Here is a 20778-nt window from a genome sequence, read left to right as displayed (position 1 = left end):
AGTTTTAAAGTGTTTCCTTGTCAAACAGGTGCTCTGGTTTTCATTTACCGGTAGCTACCAGTTCACTGGGTCACTGTATAAAAAAGTTCAAACAAAGCCCTATTAAGAAAATAAGAACATAAGAACAAGCCAGCTGGATCAGACCAGAGTCCATCTAGTCCAGCTCTCTGCTACTCGCAGTCGCCCACCCAGGTGCCTTTGGGAGTTCACATGCAGGATGTGAAAGCAATGGCCTTCTGCGGCTGTTGCTCCTGAGCACCTGGACTGTTAAGGCATTTGCAATCTCAGATCAAAGAGGATCAAGATTGGTAGCCATAAATCGACTTCTCCTCCATAAATCAGTCCAAAATGTGGCGACCAGAACTGAACACAGTACTCCAAGTGCGGTCGCACCACTGCTTTATATAAGGGCATGACAATCTTTGCAGTTTTATTATCAATTCCTTTCCTAATTATCCCCAGCATAAAGTTTGTCTTTTTCACAGCTGCCATGCATTGAGTTGACATTCCCATGGAACTATCAACTAAGAAGCCCAAATCCCTTTCCTGGTCTGTGACTGATAGCACTGATTACCATAACAAACACTGATACAAAGCTGATGCCAGAGATATGAGGAAAACGGGTGCAAAGATTCACCCTCAAGGCTATCTTGAGTAGCTGAGAGACATCCTGTTACCCAACGCATTCCTGCAAAGTTATAATAATGCCAGTATGCTTTGATCTGCAATTGAAGGATGAGAATCAGATATTGTTATGCCAAAACATCTCCCAGACTCTGGAATAAACAGGTCAGCATTTGGGGATGGGGCGCCATCTTGGCCTGACCTGGCCCTCATTTTAATGTAAAATGAGAGCAGCAGTGGCGTAGGCGGTTAAGAGCTCATGTATCTAATCTGGAGGAACCGGGTTTGATTCCCAGCTCTGCCGCCTGAGCTGTGGAGGCTTATCTGGGGAATTCAGATTAGCCTGTACACTCCCACACACGCCAGCTGGGTGACCTTGGGCTAGTCACAGCTTCTCGGAGCTCTCTCAGCCCCACCCACCTCACAGGGTGTTTGTTGTTCGGGGGGAAGGGCAAGGAGATTGTAAGCCCCTTTGAGTCTCCTTTCAGGAGAGAAAGTGGGGATATAAATCCAAACTCTTCTTCTTCTTCTTCTTCTTCTTCTTCTTCTTCTTCTTCTTCTTCTTCTTCTTCTTCTTCTTCTTCTTCTTCTTCTTCTAAAATATCCTCCCAGGTGCGTCTTTTGGATCATGGATCGTATGAAGGGGGCTTCACATGTGTTAATATGTACAAGGAGTGTCTTCTCTGACCTCACTGATGTCGTTATGCTGATGACTTTGTCAACAGTATAAAGCTTGAAGTTCTGTTGCATATTTTGCTTCTGCCTCAATGAAAATTGGTGCTCCAGCCAAAATAAACAGTCCTCTTATATCACCTGACTTCTTGCCTCTTAAGTCTGTTCTTGTTTCAGGGTTTTGGAGAACATAACTGGTGTAAACCCTATACACGTCAAGCACCCCAAAATGGGTTATAATTATCTTGGGTCATGTAGCTGATTTTTTTCAGGTACATTATAAAGCATGGTGGAGCTTTCAATGTCATTAAAATATTATAGTGAGCCCAGATCCATTATCAATAAATGCACTTTCCCAAATCAACAACATGGAGTTGCCTTTGTTGGGCAACTTTTTGTTTTCTGTACAATTCAGCCAAAGAGAAGAGGGATGCCTAAAAAAGCCCCTGTTGGCTAAGCTGTCCCTTTATCACTTTGTTTGTAGTCAGTGGTGCCATTCTGGCTTTTCATATTCTGCCGTTCTACAGGCCAATTATGCAGAGGTGGGATCCAGCAGGTTCTCACCAGTTCCCGAGAGTGGGTTACTAATTATTTGTGCGTGCCGAGAGGGGGTAACTAATTGGGTCCGCTTTTCCTAATTCCATTCGGTCCCCAAATCATAAAGTCCTGTTGTTTCCTATGTGGCTGGTTAGCGAAGGTAGAAAACGGGATAATTCTCCCTGTTGGGCTGTTTTAAAAACATGTTTTAGGAATATGGTAAAGTTCCTTGTTTAAGAAAAGTATCCTTCTTTTGATTTCTAGAAACAAAATTAAGTATTTGAAAGTATTAAGTATTTGACAGGCAGTCAATTAGAGGAGAAGTAGTTGTTTCTGTTGGCAGGAGACGATAGGACTTGCTATCATGAGTTTAAATTATGGACAGAAAGAGACCAGCTGGAAATTAGGAACTTTTTTTACAGTAAGTTTTTTACAGTAACAGAGAAATTATTAATGCCCCGCCCCGGAATGCCCGGCCACGCCCCCGTCGTGCCCCACCCGTCCCCATTGGCGCTACACCACTGTTTGAATCCCACCACCATGGGAACCTGTTACTAACATTTTTGGATCCCACCAATGCCATTATGCATGAAGCACTTTCCGCGGGATTCCTAGCTGCAGTCCCTCCACAGTGGGGTCTCCCCTCATTGCTCTGTTTAAACGTGAAGAGCTGCCCTACTGTGTGCCACGCGACTTCTATCGCCTGCTCCCCATGTTGCTCAAAGGGAAAGATCAAGGAAAGATCAATATCAATCACAAGCCTTTATTGGCATAAAATAAACATACAAAATCAGCATACAAAATTTGCCCATTATTGCTCACAATTATAGACACTGGTACTAAAATACTAAATACTAAAATATATACATGGTCCTTCTGTAACTATAGGACATTCCTTCAGCTAAGTTAACTCACTTAAACGTCATCGGATACTGACAGAAGCTAGAAAAATTACTGCTGGCTATATGTGGTCATAATACATAGACTTTGGTTGGTATTCATCTAGACTTACGTCTATTATTGTTAGCAGAAATTTTGCTACATTCTCACACACTGTGGGATCCATGTTGTTCAAAAGCATAGGTATCTTAAGAGCATCAGTTAGATTGTTATACAGAAATGGGATAAGTGCAGATTGTGACATTCTGATTTTTGCAAACCTTACACAATGAAAGAGGGTATGATCGAGTGTCTCCACCTGACCCATATTGCATGGACATAGCCTCCTCTGTTTATCAATTTGTTGATATCTGCCACTTAGAGCAGCATAGAGAGGCATTAGATTGGATCTGGCCAGTGTTAAAGCTCTTCTTAATTTAGGGTGATCCCTGTAAATAATTATTACATGTGTCCTTGTTCAATTGGAATAGAAACTTGGGGTCGGGGGGGAACGATTTTCCTAGCAGCTGACTATCATATCCCGATACTCTTGTTCTAATAGCTTAGTTTTCAAGCAGCTATATGCTTCTGCTGGGAAAAGAGGGACTACTTGACTCTAATGAAAAGCCAAAGGTGTTGATTTTTCCCTCAACTAGTTTCAACCACCTAGAATTTAACATGGTCGGAAAGCATGAGGATGTAACAAGCTGGGAGTGATCCTGCAAATAGTGGATACATAGCCAGTATCAGTAGTTCTCAAGCCAGACCATGTGGCATATGATATTTACCCGAGTTCTAAACATAGGAGCTGCATATGAAGCCTGAATTTAATTATAACACAATTTGGTAAGCCCATAATTTTGTGGAAGAAACGGGACTGGGCTGTGTTTATATTTTTGTTTATAGCTCCGATCCAAATAGGTGCTCCATAGAGGAGTTCTTTCTTTGAAAGATCAATATCATGCTTTAAGGGTAAAGGGGTAGGGGAGAAAAGGTCTCCCCCCCCCCCACTGGTCTCAGGGATCGACGGCAGGTTTTCCCCTTAAAAGCCACAAAAGCAACCTCCACAATATCGATACAAGCAATATCAATATTACCTTTAAAGGGCTTTGAAAAAGCAACTAACCTTTGCTCTTGCCTCCCAGAGCCACCCGGAAAGAGGGAAACCCTGCAGCAAAAGGGAAATCTAGCAGTTTTCCTGCTCTGGCAAACAGCAGGGCGTCAGGGATCTCCAGTGACGCAACTTTAATCGCATCAGTACAAGAATCTCTGCCCCACTGCAGGGCAAAGCAGCAATGGATAATCGGCCATAATTTGGCTTGCAGGGGGAGTGTGCTGAGTATTGGGGACGTTACTGACGGTGTAAGGATGTCGGCGCCATCATGAAGATTCTTTCCCCATTCAAGAGAAATGAAGTGGCACCAAAGGAACAGGGAGTGGGGAAGTCACCAAGAATTTGGTCACCCTTTTAGAGTTGCTCCTTGGGGGAGGGATAGACTTGATTAATTAATTAATTAGACTTTTATACCGCCCTATCCCTGAGGGGCTCCGGGCGGTGTACAACATGTAGATATAATACAACATAGAATAGCTAAAACCTTAAAAGCAGCGATAAAAACAATGAAAACTAACTCTAATAAATATGTAAAATACTAGTAAAAATATGAGTGGCTTCCAGCATTCTATTTTCAAAGTCCTCTCCCCAAAAGGGAGGGATGGCGAGTCCCATTGGATGACAGACGGCCCAGATGTCAGGGGCCAAAGGAAGGGGGGGGGCACCATCAGCCTCCCCTGGCAATTGGGCTAGTTCTGACTAAGGGTGATTTTGCACTGGCCAAGTAAAATGGGTTGAGGCCCCTTTTAAAAGCGTTTTCAGGGGGGTGGTCCAACAGAACTCACCCCTCCAAATGCCTCTAACCTGTTTTGTTAGCCAAAACCCAGGTTAAATGAAAATTGCTAAATTAGCAACTTCCCCCCCCCCCCTTTAACCTGGGTTGCAAATGCATCCTGCCTGCCTGTGCAACCTACGGCAAACAGGAAGTATTCAATCCCCACCCCCTTCCGTCCACCATTATGGTGGATTCCCCAGGTGGCTGCCAATAGAGTGGTTACTCTAATAGGCGGCTGCCATGCTGGGCAGGTAAGTGGGGGGGTGGGTTCTTGGGGGGGGATTCTCAGCTGCGTGGTTCATACAGAGACACAGTATTTCCATGCAAGCCATGTTGCCTCCTGCCTCCAGGATCCAACATTTTGCAGTAGTATTATTTATTTAATTGCCATTCCACCTTTTGAAGCATTCCCATGAATGAAGAGCGCACCTTCTACATGTAGGTTCAGCAGCACATGTTTCAGGAGCAGCAGTGGCGTAGGAGGTTAAGAGCTCGTGTATCTAATCTGGAGGAACCGGGTTTGATTCCCAGCTCTGCCGCCTGAGCTGTGGAGGCTTATCTGGGGAATTCAGATTAGCCTGTACACTCCCACACACGCCAGCTGGGTGACCTTGGGCTAGTCACAGCTTCTCGGAGCTCTCTCAGCCCCACCTACCTCACCGGGTGTTTGTTGCGAGGGGGAAGGGCAAGGAGATTGTAAGCCCCTTTGAGTCTCCTGCAGGAGAGAAAGGGGGGATATAAATCCAAACTCTTCTTCTTCTTCAAGGGAGAAGAGAGATCCTGTTTTGTGTGAACCATCATCCAGTAGAAGGGAACATGTTTGTTAAATAGACGCCATCTCTCAGTCACCCCTGGTTGTCTGAAAAGGCACACAATTAGAAGAAGAAGAAGAGTTTGGATTTGTACCCCACCTTTCTCAAGGTGGCTTACAAGCTCCTTTCCCTTCCTCTCCCCACAACAGACACCTTGTGAGGTAGGTGGGGCTGAGAAAGTTCTGAAGAACTGTGACTAGCCCAAGGTCACCCAGCAGGAATGTAGGAGTGCAGAAACACATCTGGTTCAAGCCTCTGCCGCTCAGGTGGAGGAGTGGGGAATCGAACCGAGTTCTCCAGATCAGAATCCACCTGCTCTTAACCACTACACCACACTGGGAGGGTGGCTTGGGAATGCTTTTTTCTTATTTACATTCCTTCCCTCCTAATATTGGCTGTGTTGTGTTATAACCTAGTCCTTCATTTTGTTTGCCAAATTCCTGGTGTCCTAATTGCCAAGTGAAGGATATCAGGCAGGCAAGAGGAAAGGTTAAAAAAAGAATATTTATTGCAGCAAAGGAGCTCCGGGTAGCAGAATTAGCAGATGCTTATCAAATCTCTGGCGGCCAAACCTTTTGAACCAAGCAGCAAACAATAGTAGTACATGTACAGTAATTTCTTCCAGAACCCTCATATATCCCATAATATTGTTCACTCCTCTAAATTCCTGTCTTATCTAATATTACTGTGCTGCAGAGCAGTCTCTCTGTAGAGATGGTCTACCAGCATTCGGGGAAAAACACTCCCATATCACGATTTGGAGACAGGCAAGAAGTGTGTTTCCCTTTTTGTCAGCTTTAATCATCTGATTTGCCTTCAGCTACCGTGTTTCCCCGAAAATAAGACAGTGTCTTATATTAATTTTTGCTCCCAAAGATGCTCTATGTCTTATTTTCAGGGGATGTCTCATTTTTCTGTGTTCTGTTCGTTGGGCATGCTTCCAAACAAAAACTTTGCTACGTCTTACTTTCGGGGGATGCCTTATATTTCGCACTTCAGCAAAACCTCTACTATGTCTTATTTTCAGGGGATGTCTTATATTCGGGGAAACAGGGTAGGACCATTTGAAATGGAAGCTTTTTTGGTTCAAATGTCAATATTTTCGTGTGATCCTGGGGCCTTCTGCAGGGCAAAAAAGTTCATTCAGTTCGTTAAGTTCATTAAAGTTCCCATGAGTTGGATGATGAGAAGTGGGAATTGTATTTTTTGTACGTTGCTGAATCATTCAATTGAAAATCATAATAACGTTAGCCAGAAAACTGGTCCTGCATCTCTCTGTAATATGAAGATGTAAGAGACAGGTTTAGTTTAAAAAAACCCCACACTTTTATTTTGCCAGCAAAAGGAAGAACACAGAACGACACGTCTCTTTAATGCATTCATCAACGCAGTGAAGATTCAGCTTTAATTCATACTGTTTTCCCAAAAATAAGACAGGGCCTTATATTAGTTTTTGCTCCAAAAGATGTGTTAGGGTTTATTTTCAGGGGATGTCATATTTTTTTCCATAATTTTGCACCCCCCACGTGACCAGATCAGCTGCTCCAGGAAATTTGTAACTGGGGCTTATTTTTGGAGTAGTGCTTATATTTCAAGCATCCTCCAAAAATCCCAAAAAATCATGCTAGGGCTTATTTTCACGGTAGGTCTCATTTTCAGGGAAACAGGGTAGTTCTCTTTATTCCATATATGGTAAAGGGAGCAGCAGTGGCGTAGTAGGTCAAGAGCAGGTGCATTGTAATCTGGAGGAACCAGGTTTGATTCCCCGCTCTGCCGCCTGAGCTGTGAAGGCTTATCTGGGGAATTCAGATTAGCCTGTTCACTCCCACACACGCCAGCTGGGTGACCTTGGGCTAGTCACAGCTTTTCGGAGCTCTCTCAGCCCCACCTACCTCACCGGGTGTTTGTTGTGAGGGGGGAAGGGCAAGGAGATTGTAAGCCCCTTTGAGTCTCCTACAGGAGAGAAAGTGGGGATATAAATCCAAACTCTTCTTCTTCTTCATGCTAGGTGTGTAGCTATTTCACTGGTTAAAAGTGATCGCGTACCTTTTAATCCAAGGGTGCATGTCTGTGACTAACATCTAAAACTATGCTTATCAGAAAACCCTTTTTAAAAGCCCCACTTTCTCTTACACTAATTGGAATTATTTCTAACTGCTGATCTCGACTCCCTGTGTGGGTCTCCCTTGAAGTGTGCACTATGCCTGATTATACTGCGTAGTTTTCTTTCTCTCTCTCTTTGGGCTCCCTATCCATAACACCAAAGGGGATAACCATGAGATGCAGAAGAATGAATTGAATAACACAATAAGTAAAGATACTAGCAATTAGGGTGTTGTGTGGATTCTGGGCTGTATGGCCGTGTTCCAGTAGCATTTTCTCCTAATGTTTCACCTGCATCTGTGGCTGCCATCCTTAGAGGATCCCCAGCCAAAGATGCAGCCAAAGATGCAGGCAAAATGGCAGGAGAAAATGCTACTGGAACATGGCCATACAGCCTGGAAGCAATTGGTTGTGGTGGGTTTTCTGGGCTGTGTGGCCGTGGTCTGGTAGATCTTGTTCCTAACATTTCTGCATCTGTGGCTGGCCTCTTCAGAGGTGTATCACAGAGAGATGTCTGTTACACATTGTGTCTAGTCTTCGACAATATTAGCAATTGTTTATTTGATATACATCAGTGGATGCTCCCTGAACAACAGAAGGTCAGATGAAATAAGGTATATCTCAAATTATGGCATATATGACATAAAATGGATCTTAATATTCAATCAAAATTTGAGAGTCTTCCATTTACCTTATTTATTGTGTGTGGTTATGTTTTCGAGCATAGTTGAGGAAACAATCACTGAATAATAATATCTCATACTAATACCTGTTACGCTGTGTTGCTTTACATTTGGAGAGTCTTCCATACATCTTGAGGTTTATTATGTGCGGATTGTTTCTTATATATATAAAGAAAACAATCACACACAATATTCATACACACGTGTTATTGTGTTGTTATATTTGAGAGTCTTCCATATACCTTATTTATTGTGTGTGATTGTTTTCTTATATATATAAAGAAAACAATCACACACACAATATTCATACACACACGTGTTATTGTGTTGTTATATTTGAGAGTCTTCCATATACCTTATTTATTGTGTGTGATTATGTTTTCTTATATATATAAAGAAAACAATCACATACACAATATTCATACACACACGTGTTATTGTGTTGTTATATTTGAGAGTCTTCCATATACCTTATTTATTGTGCATTGCCTTCATATATATAAAAGAAAACAATCCACACACAATATCTCATACAATAATACGTATTATTGTTATTATCATTTTGAGAGTCTTCCATATACCTTATTTATTGTGTGCGATTATGTTTTCTTATATATATAAAGAAAACAATCACATACACAATATTCATACACACACGTGTTATTGTGTTGTTATCTGCTTTCTTAACAATCTCCTATTTTTCCATGCGTGGTTACAACTAAAAGTTTTAAAAATAAAAAAAAGTTCATTAATGCTTATTTCCCCTTAACCACACCTCCACCTTCCAGTCAAGAGAATATAGCAGGGGTGACGAACCTATGGCACTCCAGATGTTCATGGACTACAATCCCCATCAGCCCCTGCCAGCATGGCCAATTGGGCTGATGGGAATTGTAGTCCATGAACATCTGGGGTGCCATAGGTTGGCCGTCCCTGAAATATAGTTTCGGTCTTTCCTCCTTCTAACTCCCTTCCCAGGATGACATTTCCCAGGGTTCTCTGCAGCTTGGGGACATGACTTGCAGCGGAGAATTCCCCCTGCGCTTGCCAAAGGTGGGCGGAGAAAAGGCATCAAAGGCCAGCGAAGGCGCCAGAGAGGCTGGACAACCGAAAGAAGTTGGGGGGTCAGTCGGGGGGGGGGGGAGATGAACGAGCCGTCTGCGCTGCTCTCGATTCCCCGCCGGCTCCTGCGGAAAGCAAAAGTGAAAGTGCAGAGAAGCGACGGGAAGTTTGCTTCTAGCAGCGCCCAACTTGCAGACCTCGCTGCGCCCACCCACCTTATCTGCTTTGGGGACCACCGGCGTCTCCCCCCCTCCTACAAGGAAAGCCCCCGCGATGCTGGGGACCAGAATCGACACTCGCAAGCAGCTTCTGGTTCAGTGACTTCGGCTCCTGGTTCTTCGCGGAGGGCTTTCCGGCAGCAGATCACCACCCCGCCCCAGGAGCAGGTCTGAGCATGGGTGGCCCTTCCCTTCCCTAAGGCTTGATGCCGGGGGTGAGGCCAAAGGGCTCTGAACTCTATCTGGGTTTGGTTGTGGTGGGTTTTCCGGGCTGCGTGGCCGAGGTCCGGTAGATCTTTTTCCTAACTGGTTGTGGTGGGTTTTCCGGGCTGTGTGGCTGAGGTCTGGTAGATCTTGTTCCTAATTGGTTGTGGTGGGTTTTCCGAGCTGACCGGCCGAGGTCTGGTAGCTCTTGTTCCTGACTGGTTGTGGTGGGTTTTCCGGGCTGCGTGGCCGAGGTCTGGTGGATCTTGTTCCTGACCGGTTGTGGTGGGTTTTCCGGGCTGCGGGACTTCTACTGAGGTCTCCAGGCTCTTGTTCCTGACCGGTACAGGTGGGTTTTCCGCTGGTGGCCGAGGTCTGGTGGATCTTGTTCTGACCGGGTTGTGGGTGGGTTTTCCGGCTGCGGCCGGTGGTCTGGTGGATCTTGCCCCTGACCGGGTTGCCAGGTGGGTTTTCCGCTGCGTGGCCGAGGCGTCCGGTGGATCTTGGTTCCCGGGACCGGGTTGTGGTGGCCTTTCCGGGCTGTGCAAGCCAGGTCTGGTGGATCTTGGTTCCCTGACCGGTTGTGGTGGGTTTTCTCCGGCCGCGCGGGCCGCAGGTCTTAGCATCCGTTCCTGACCGCTTGTGGTGGGCTCCTTCCGGCGCATGGGCCAATGGTGGCCCGGTGGGATCTTGTTCCTGACCGGTTGTGGTGGGTTTTCCGCCGCGGTCGGTGGTCTGGTGGATCTTGTTCCTGACCGGGTTGTGGTGGGCTTTTCCGAGCTGCAATGGCCGGTGGTCTGCGGAGATCTTGTTCCTCGACTGTTGTGGTGGGTTTTCCGGGCTGCGTGGCCGAGGTCTGGTGGATCTTGTTCCTGACCGGTTGTGGTGGGTTTTCCGGGCTGCGTGGCCGAGGTCTGGTGGATCTTGTTCCTGACTGGTTGTGGTGGGTTTTCCGGGCTGCGTGGCCGAGGTCTGGTAGATCTTGTTCCTGACTGGTTGTGGTGGGTTTTCCGGGCTGTGTGTGGGCCAGCAGGTCTTCGGGTAGCCTCTTGTTCCTGGACTGGTTGTGGGTGGGTTTCCAGTGCCGGCGCGTGGGCTGGAGGGGTCTGGTGCAGCCTCCCTTGTTCCCCCGGGACTGGGTTGTGGTGCAGTGGGTTTTCCAGGCTGGGCGCAGGGCTGAGGTCTGGTAGATCTTGTTCCCACTGGTTGTGGGTGGGTTTTCTCCTCGGGCTGTGTGGGCCGGCGGGTCTGGCAGCTCTTGGTTCCTGCCGGACTCTGGGTTGTGGGTGGGTTTCCCAGCTTAGCTGTGGCTGAGGTCTGGTAGATCTTGTTCCTGACTGGTTGTGGTGGGTTTTCCAGGCTGCGTGGCCGAGGTCTGATAAATCTTGTTCCTAACTGGTTGTGGTGGGTTTTCCGGGCTGCGTGGCCGAGGTCTGGTAGCTCTTGTTCCTGACTGGTTGTGGTGGGTTTTCCGGGCTGTGTGGCCGAGGTCTGGTAGCTCTTGTTCCTGACTGGTTGTGGTGGGTTTCCCAGGCTGCGTGGCTGAGGTCTGGTAGATCTTGTTCCTGACTGGTTGTGGTGGGTTTTCTGGGCTGTGTGGCCGAGGTGTGGTAGCTCTCGTTCCCGACTGGTTGTGGTGGGTTTTCTGGGCTGTGTGGCCGATGTCTGGTAGATCTGGTTCCTGACTGGTTGTGGTGGGTTTTCTGGGCTGCGTGGCCGAGGTGTGGTAGCTCTCGTTCCCGACTGGTTGTGGTGGGTTTTCCAGGCTGTGTGGCCGAGGTCTGGTAGATCTGGTTCCTGACTGGTTGTGGTGGGTTTTCTGGGCTGCGTGGCCGAGGTGTGGTAGCTCTCGTTCCCGACTGGTTGTGGTGGGTTTTCCAGGCTGCGTGGCCGAGGTCTGGTAGCTCTTTTTCCTGACTGGTTGTGGTGGGTTTTCCGGGCTGCGTGGCCGATGTCTGGTAGATCTTGTTCTGACTGGTTGTGGTGGGTTTTCTGGGCTGCGTGGCCGAGGTGTGGTAGCTCTCGTTCCCGACTGGTTGTGGTGGGTTTTCCAGGCTGTGTGGCCGAGGTCTGGTAGATCTGGTTCCTGACTGGTTGTGGTGGGTTTTCTGGGCTGCGTGGCCGAGGTGTGGTAGCTCTCGTTCCCGACTGGTTGTGGTGGGTTTTCCAGGCTGTGTGGCCGAGGTCTGGTAGATCTTGTTCCTGACTGGTTGTGGTGGGTTTTCTGGGCTGCGTGGCTGTGGTCTGGTAGCTCCTGTTCCTGACTGGTTGTGGTGGGCTTTCCGGACTGCGTGGCCGAGGTCTGGTAGCTCTTGTTCCTGACTGGTTGTGGTGGGTTTTCCGGGCTGTGTGGCCGAGGTCTGGTAGATTTTGTTCCTGACTGGTTGTGGTTTTTCAGGCTGCGTGGCCGAGGTGTGGTAGCTCTCGTTCCCGACTGGTTGTGGTGGGTTTTCCAGGCTGTGTGGCTGTGGTCTGGTAGATCTTGTTCCTAACTGGTTGTGGTGGGTTTTCTGGGGTGTGTGGCTGTGGTCTGGTAGATCTTGTTCCTAACATTTCACCTGCATCTGTGACTGGCATCTTCAGAGGTGTATCACAGAGGGAAGACTTACACACTGTGTCCAATGAGAAGGGAAGATCATACTTCACACCCATATGCTTGGCTCTGGAGTTTATCCTCAGTTTGTGCAAGCTTCATGCATCCTTGGTTATCTTCAAAGTGTTGTATAGGGTTGGGTTCTTCAAAGTCCTGCATCACTTGCTGTATCCATTTAAGTTGTTTGCATGCTCCAGCCGCTGACACCCATTTGACTTCAGTTGGGGACACAGCTACCCTTTCTTGCTTTCTGCTGCTCCAAATGAGTGCTGCACCTCCTTAAAAGAACAAGTCTCTGCTGCTTGATCTTCTGTCTTTAGTATCACCTGCCCAGTCTGCATCCATGTATCCTACATGGAGCAGCAGTGGCGTAAGAGGTTAAGCGCTCGTGTATCTAATCTGGAGGAACCGCGTTTGATTCCCAGCTCTGCCGCCTGAGCTGTGGAGGCTTATCTGGGGAATTCAGATTAGCCTGTACACTCCCACACACGCCAGCTGGGTGACCTTGGGCTAGTCACAGCTTCTTGGAGCTCTCTCAGCCCCACCCACCTCACAGGGTGTTTGTTGTTCGGGGGGAAGGGCAAGGAGATTGTAAGCCCCTTGTCCTCGTCCTCCTCGTCCTCCCCCCCTCCTCCTCGTCCTCGTCCTCCTCCTCCTCCTTCCAGTCTGGGATTGGCACTTGCTGGAGACTTCGGCTTTAGATGGGTGGGGCCAAGTAGATGTCTGGCAAGTCTCTTGACCGCCTTCCACTCTCCTCTGTTTGGTGACTCAGTCTTTCTGCGCAATATCCCCACCGCTGTGGTTATGTCAGGGTGTATCAGCGGGCTTCTGTGTAGCAATTTCCCCATTGCTTCTTTATAGTGCTTGTTGTCAGGTAGAGGTTCATTGTTTCCTTCCTGTCAGATCCTCAATGATAGAAACAACACCTTGTAGGGAACAAAGGTTTATTCAACCAGAGGACAGCTTGGAAAAGCCAGCATTGACTTTTCCCCGTGCAAACAGCAGTAGTAAAATCAATGAACCATCCCCCAACTGAGGATCCACCCCCCATGAGAACAGACAATGAAATACGTAGACTGTTTGATAAGAGCGAGAGTCCCTTGGTGCTGACCTTGGCCAGCACCTGGTGGTGAAAGCAGTCAGAAACAAGTCACACAGTATGAAATGCCCATCCCCCCCCAAACAGAAACAACAAGCAGCCTCAGCACCCACTAGGCATCCTGACACTTCCTTATTTAGGTTATTTGCTTCCATAAGAGTTCTAGTATATTTCATATTTATGAAATCCAGGAAATCCAAGATTTTCTATTTTTGGTTGAGAAGATAGCTTCCATCATCTTCTTTCTCAATCTGTATTCCAAGATAATGGTAAATGTTTCAAGTTGTTTCACTTTCACTTCTCGATTCAGATGCTGAACTATTTCATCACAGTCCTGTTTGCTTTAGTAGCGTAGGGTCATATCATCCACACAGTTAGAATGTGAGTCCATCTTGTGATGGAATAGTACTGTAAAACTAGCAAAGTCACATATGACTGTGAAAAGCATCTTTGCCTTTTGATCTCCTGGAGGGAGGACAGGAAACTATGCAGAGGTGCCAGGATTAAACTTCAAAGGCCTAAGTTACCTCGTGGCCTGAACAGAGTTTTCCTGAGAAGGGGAAAACAAAGGTTTTTGAATTCCACCTTGAGACGTGGTCAGAGAAGCATCTCTGGGCCATGGGTTCCCAGAATGGGGATAAAGAATCAAAAGGAATGTAACCAGTTGAGCAATCTCTTACTTAATTTATGTTTTATTTCTTAGTTTTGAACTTTTACAATAAATCCTTGAACAATCAGCTGGCCTGGAGTCGTTAGGAGGGAAAAGGACCCGAGACCGAGGTGGGATGAGAGTGGCTCTCCCAAGCTTAATCTCAGCCTCAGTCGTCATACATCTGTTGTCTCTACCTTGAGTACAGGCAAGGTTCTGCTTTGCCTTGTTCAAATATTTCTTGGGTCAGCATCTGATGATGCTTTTGGTTCCGACACTGGGCTGCCCGTTTTAATCCATAAATGCTCTTCTGCCGTTTGCACACGAGATGCTTGCCCTTGTGCTGTTCAAATCGGGTGGTTGTTCCATGCAGTCTTCTTCCTTTATTTCAGATAATCTGTACAAGAGCAATCCCACAGATGTGTATCTCACCACTGGTGGAAAGGTTTCCTTGTAGTTGTCTCCAAATTTTTGAGAGTAGCCTTTTGCAACCAGTCTTGCCTTGTATCTTCCCACTTCTTCATCTACATCATGCTTCATCTTAAAGACTCACTTGTATCCTACTGCCTTCTTTCCAGGTGGTAGTTCTGTCAGTGTCCATGTTTTGTTTGAGTTAATTCTTCAGTCTCTTCTTCTGCGGCTTTCCTCCACCTCTCTGTTCCTTCAAGAAGAAGAAGAGTTGGATTTATATCTCCCTTTCTCTCCTGTAAGGAGACTCAAAGGGGCTAACCAACTCCTTTCCCTTCCTCACAACAAACACCCTGTGAAGTAGATGGAGCTCAGAGAGCTCAGAAGAACTGTGACTAGCCCAAGGTCACCCAGCTGGCATGTGTGGGAGTGTACAGGCTAATCTGAATTCCCCAGATAAGCCTCCACAGCTCAAGCGGCAGAGCGGGGAATCAAACCGGGTTCCTCCAGATTAGAGTGCACCTGCTCTTAACTACTACGCCATAGCAGGTATCTTTGCAATGTCCTCCTATGATGTGGAGGGCTCTGGAACCTTTGCTGCCTTCTCAAGAGAAGTATATCTCAAAGGTGGTATGCCCTTGTCTATTCTGCTGAAATAGAGGGGTTGCAGCCCCTTCTGGCTGAACAGGCTCTGCGGAGGCTTCCTGTGCGCTGTCCATGGTGCTGTCGCCCTCAGATGCTTTATGTGTGCTGTCCATGGTATTCAGATAGAGTGCACCTGCACTTGATTTTGCTCTGCTGAAGTGAAATCACTGGAATCTGCTTTTCATCAACATAAACTGCATCCCAAATCTTCTATTTCAGGGGTAGGGAACCTTTAACACTCAAAGAGCCATTTGGACCTGTTTTCCACAAGAAAAGAAAACACTTGGAGCCGCAAATAATTTTTGACTTTTAAAATGAAGATAACACTATATATATAGGGTTTTCTTCACCTTTATTCCGCTCATTCTGAGAAGCGCATGGATGCACCCACCCTGCTGCCTGCAGGGCGGGCAAGGATGATGAGCAATGACCAGGCCTCGTGACCACCAGGAAAACACCATACTCCAACAGAGGCGGTGAGGAGAGAAACCAGCAGTTGCAACCCAGCCGACCCGTGGGCAGTTGGTCAGCTGTGCCTGCCACTGCTGCCTGCAGGGCCCGAGGCAAGGATGGGAACCAGTGGCTGCGACTTCATTGGAGCCACAGTGCAAGGGCAGAAGAGCCGCATGCGGCTCTCGAGCCGCAGGTTCCCTACCCCTGTTCTATTTCATCAGTTTTAGGGTTAAGGATTATGTATCCTCGGCACCCCTGAGCATATCCTCAGAGCAGCAGTGGCGTAGTGGCTAAGAGCAGGTGTACTCTTCACTTCCATATCAGTGGATTCATAATTAATTAAGAAAAATGTGGACAGCCAGAAAATAAGGCTGATCCATTTGGATGTTTTACTTCCTGTTTCTTTTTCATTGTCAGGATGACGGAGTGGATACACCTGGTGGAGCCTGTTTCCGGCACTTTGCAGGTGAACCCTGCTGCCTTGTCCTTCCTGAAGACCCTGGCTGGCCCCCTTCAGGTGGTGGCCATCTTTGGGCCCAAGGGGACTGGAAAATCCTTCCTCTTGGACCAGTTGGCGGGGCAAGATGAAGGTGAATAGAAGAGATAGGAAAAGTGCAGAGGATGATTGAGGAACTGGAGCACCTTCCTTATGAGGAGAGGCTGCAGTGCTTTGGACTCTTTAATTTGGAGAGGAGACATCTGAGAGGGGATGTGATTGAAGTCTATAAAATTATTCATGGGGTAGAAAATGTTGACAGAGAGAAATTTTTCTCTCTCACAATACTAGAACCAGGGGGCATACATTGAAAATGCTGGGGGGAAGAATTAGGACCAATAAAAGGAAACACTTCTTCATGCAACGTGTGATTGATGTTTGGAATATGCTGCCACAGGAGGTGGCGATGGCCACTAGCCTGGATAGCTTTAAAAGGGGCTTGGACAGATTTATGGAAGAGAAGTCGATCTGTGGCTACCAATCTTGATCCTTCTTGATCTGAGATTGCAAATGCCTCAGCAGACCAGGTGCTCGGGAGCAGCAGCAGCAGCAGAAGGCCATTGCTTTCACATCCTGCCTGTGAGCTCCCAAAGGCATCTGGTGGGCCACTGCGAGTAGCAGAGTGCTGGACTGGATGGACTCTGGTCTGATCCAGCAGGCTAGTTCTTATGTTCCTATGAATGTCCCAGCATCTTCTGAGGGTCTGGGGATCCTTCTCTAGAGCCTTGTACACATGGCACCCCTCCAGTGCTTCCATCCTCTTTTCCTGCAGGTTTCCCCCGTTCTCCAGGAATATGGCTGCAGTGTTTGCCTCACCCAACAAAACCGGATGACACCCTGGTGTTGCTGGATACGGAAAGCCTCCCTGAGCAAATGGAACAGGTAGGATCACCTTACCTATGTTTGAAAATGGAAGCATGAAGTTGAACAGCATTTCAGTGTCTCTCTACAGGTACCCTAAGCCTCAGTAGCTTCGTAAGAGCATGAAAACTTGTAGTCGGGTCCAGTTTTCAACTGAATCAGTCAGAGGCTGTAGAAAGTTATCACGCAAGGCAGCGTGGCTATCCCCTGTGGCAGACTGTGGTATTTAGAAAGACATGCAGTGTCACTACCTGGAGGCTGAATATCTCCAAAACAATTAATGGAGCTTGTCTTTCTAAATGTCACACAAGCTAAGGAGTCCGCAACGTTGGCCACTCTGCCATATTCTCATTTTGGGTTTTATCATGTTGTAGTCATTTTCCTGTTTCTGTTTTGTGTGTGTTTTAATTTTAAGCTATCTGAGTGTGCAGTAGTAGAAAAGAAGGATCAACTGTTTTAAAATAATAAAATATATACATCTGTCAAGATCTTAACACAGAAAAATAATAAAACATAAACAATTAGAGAATATGCTGTTGTAAACAGACGGTCAAAACAAGAATTTGATGAGAAATGGGAACTTTATTTCTTATTTGAGGCTGAATCAATCATGTAAGAATAATGATAACAGCAAGAATATTAATTTGATAATGATTAAGATACAAGAAATTGTCTAGTATTGATGCTTTAGAGCCCGTGGACACAAGGTAGTTAATTCTAAAACTGTGCAACATTCTCTCGGATTATACTAGTTTTGTAATCTCGAGATCCAACATGTTAGAGCTAATATTCATACAGTTTTTGGGTAGCTGTATTATCTTTTTCTGTTTTGACTTTGTTCTTCTTTTCTTTCTTTTTTCTGCTTCATATGTTCTGTTTTGTCTGTTAATCTTATTGAGAAAATTAATAAAAATATTGTAAATAATATGAAAATATTGTAAAGAATAATAAAAATATACATCTGGTATGGCTCTCTGAGCATCATCATCATCATCATCATCATCATCATCATCATCATCATCATCATCATCATCATCATCATTATTATTATTATTATTATTTGAAAATCGAGCTTCAGCGTCTATGGCACAAACCAGCTGAGATAGTCCCAGTGGTAATCGGCACGCTGGGCGCTATCCCGAAAACACTAGGGCAGCACTTGAAACATCTTTGAATTGACAAAATTAACATCTGTCAAATTCAGAAGGCAGCCCTGCTGGGATCCGCACGAATACTATGCCGATACATTACAACTTCCTAGGCCTCTGGGTGAGGCTCGAATTGTAATGAAGGCCAACAACCAGCTAAAGATCTGGCAACCAGCTAAAGATCTGGCAGCAGCAGCAGCAACAACAACAATAATGCCCTGTAGCAAGACCTGGTACGAGCACAAGCCAGAGAAGACCACAGAAAATAAAGAAGCAAAAATACTCTGGAACTTTAGAATACAGACAGACAGACAGACACCTGGCACACAACACCCCAGACATTACAGTGATAGAGAAAAAACATGTTTGGATCATAGATGTTGCTGTGCCAGTTGACAGCAGGGTAGAGGACAAAGAGCTGGAAAAGATCACAAAATACAAGGACCTACAAATTGAAGTTGAACGATTGTGGCAAAAAAGAACAACAGTAATCCCACTAGTAGTCGGTGCCCTAGGAGGAATCCCAAGAAATCTTGAAAAACATCTGGAAAGCCTAAACTTGGACAGAACATCAGTCCACATGATGCAGAAAGCAGCACTTCTAGGAACTGCACATATTCTACGCAAATACCTCTAATATCCTAGGTCTTTGGGAAGGACTCGATATTCAGAGATGAATTCCAGACACTTGTGCTGTGCTGTTATGTGTATAATAATAAAACTGAATCAATCAGAGGCTGTAGAAAGTTATCACGCAAGGCAGCGTGGCTATCCCCTGTGGCAGACTGTGGTGTCTAGAAAGACATGCAGTGTCGCTACCTGGAGGGTGAATATCTCCAAAATGATTAATGGAGCTTGTCTTTCTAAATGTCACACAAGCTAAGGAATTCGCAACGTTGACTACTCTGCCATATTGTCATTTTGGGTTTTATCATGTTGTAGTCATTTTCCTGTTTCTGTTTTGTGTATATTTTAATTTTAAGCTATCTGAGTGTGCAGTAGTAGAAAAGAAGGATCAACTGTTTTAAAATAATAAAAAATATACATCTGTAAAGATCTTAACACAGAAAAATAATAAAACATAAAAAATTAGAGAATATGCTGTTGTAAACAGACGGTCAAAACAAGAATTTTATGCGAAATGGGAACTTTATTTCTTATTTGAGGCTGAATCAATCATGTAAGAATAATTATAACAGCAAGAATATTAATGTGATAATGATTAAGATGCAAGAAATTGTCTAGTATTGATGCTTTAGAGCCCGTGGACACAAGGTAGTTAATTCTAAAACTGTGCAACATTCTCTCTGATAATAGTAGTTTTGTAATCTCAAGATCCAACATGTTAGAGCTAATATCCATACAGTTTTTGAGTAGCCGTATTATCTTTTCCTGTTTTGTCTTTGTTCTTCTTTTCTTTCGTTTTTCTGCTTCATATGTTCTGTTTTGTCTGTTAATCTTATTGAGAAAATTAATAAAAACATTGTAAAGAATAATATAAAAATATTGTAAAGAATAATAAAAATATACATCTGGTATGGCTCTCTGAGCATTATTATTATTATTATTATTATTATTATTATTATTATTATTATTATTATTATTATTATTATTATTATTATAATATTGATACAAAAACAGTTATACACAGCAAACAAGATCAATATGCTGGATTTTGTATTACATCACACGTCGGACACTTCCCAAGCATCTAGGACTGTGTGATGTATCGACGAATAATGTGTGCAGAGCCGAGTAGGGTGGCCTTTTGCAGCTGACATATGGTGATTTTGTCAGCGCCGATTGTTTTTAAGTGCCGTCCAAGGTCTTTAATAATAATAATAATAATAATAATAATAATAATAATAATAATAATAATAATAATAATAATAATAATAATAATAATAATAATAATAATAATAATAATAATAATAATAATAATAATTAATAATTCAGACTGACAAAGTTTTGGAACACAATACTCCTGACCTCACGATTGTGGAAAAAAAGAAAGTGTGGATAGTTGATGTTGCAATTCCTGGTGACAGAAGGATTGATGAGAAGCAACTGGAAAAACTTACACGATACGAGGATTTAAGGATTGAACTACAAAGACTCTGGCACAAACCAGTAAAGGTGGTCCCAGTGGTGATCGGCACACTGGGTGTAGTGCCTAAAGATCTTGAACAGCACTTAAAAACAATTGGCACTGACAAAATCACCATATGTCAACTGCAAAAGGCCATCCTACTTGGCTCTGCATGCATTATTCGTCGATACATCACACAGTCCTAGATGCTTGGGAAGTGTCCGACGTGTGATGTAATACAAAATCCAGCATATTGATCTTGTTTGCTGTGTATAACTGTTTTGTATCAATAATAATAATAATAATAATATAACTTTTATACCGCCCACCCCCCGGAGGGCTCTGAGTGGTGTACAACATAAATAACGTAACTTAACAAGTGGAGAACTTTCATAATTTAAGTCTTAATGTAATATAAATATGGACTCTATAATGTTTCTTGGCTGGGGGGGGTGGTCCAAGAACTCTCGGGGAAGTAAATTTGCTAGTGGGGAAGGTGAGGATATTTTTCAGAAATCCCCCCCTCTAATTTAGGGCAGTTTGAAGCCATTTTGCTGGCCTGGGTGAAAATTGATTTTATTTGTTTGTTTGATTTTTCAATTTATATCCCGCCCTCTCCCCGCAGGGCTTTTACTGCTCTGGCCATGGGGAGGG

General features: G+C 45.1%; 1 protein-coding gene across 1 annotated transcript in view; it reads left to right on the top strand.

Annotated features, from left to right (window-relative positions):
• Positions 1–9262: 9262 nt before the first annotated feature.
• The window catches only part of LOC125435505 (guanylate-binding protein 1-like), a 46915-nt gene continuing 35399 nt past the window's right edge, over positions 9263–20778 (top strand). Inside the window, exons 1-4 of the mRNA XM_048501701.1 lie at positions 9263–9647; positions 15948–16120; positions 16799–16908; positions 20578–20620. Coding sequence (XP_048357658.1) covers positions 15949–16120; positions 16799–16908; positions 20578–20620 — 325 coding nt within the window. The 5' untranslated portion in view covers positions 9263–9647; position 15948. The remainder of the gene's footprint in view (positions 9648–15947; positions 16121–16798; positions 16909–20577; positions 20621–20778) is intronic.

The sequence above is a fragment of the Sphaerodactylus townsendi genome, linkage group LG06, assembly GCF_021028975.2.
Source record: "Sphaerodactylus townsendi isolate TG3544 linkage group LG06, MPM_Stown_v2.3, whole genome shotgun sequence".
Lineage (NCBI taxonomy): Eukaryota > Metazoa > Chordata > Lepidosauria > Squamata > Sphaerodactylidae > Sphaerodactylus > Sphaerodactylus townsendi.
Note: the sequence above shows the minus strand (reverse complement) of the source record. Positions and strands in the feature narration are given on the sequence as shown.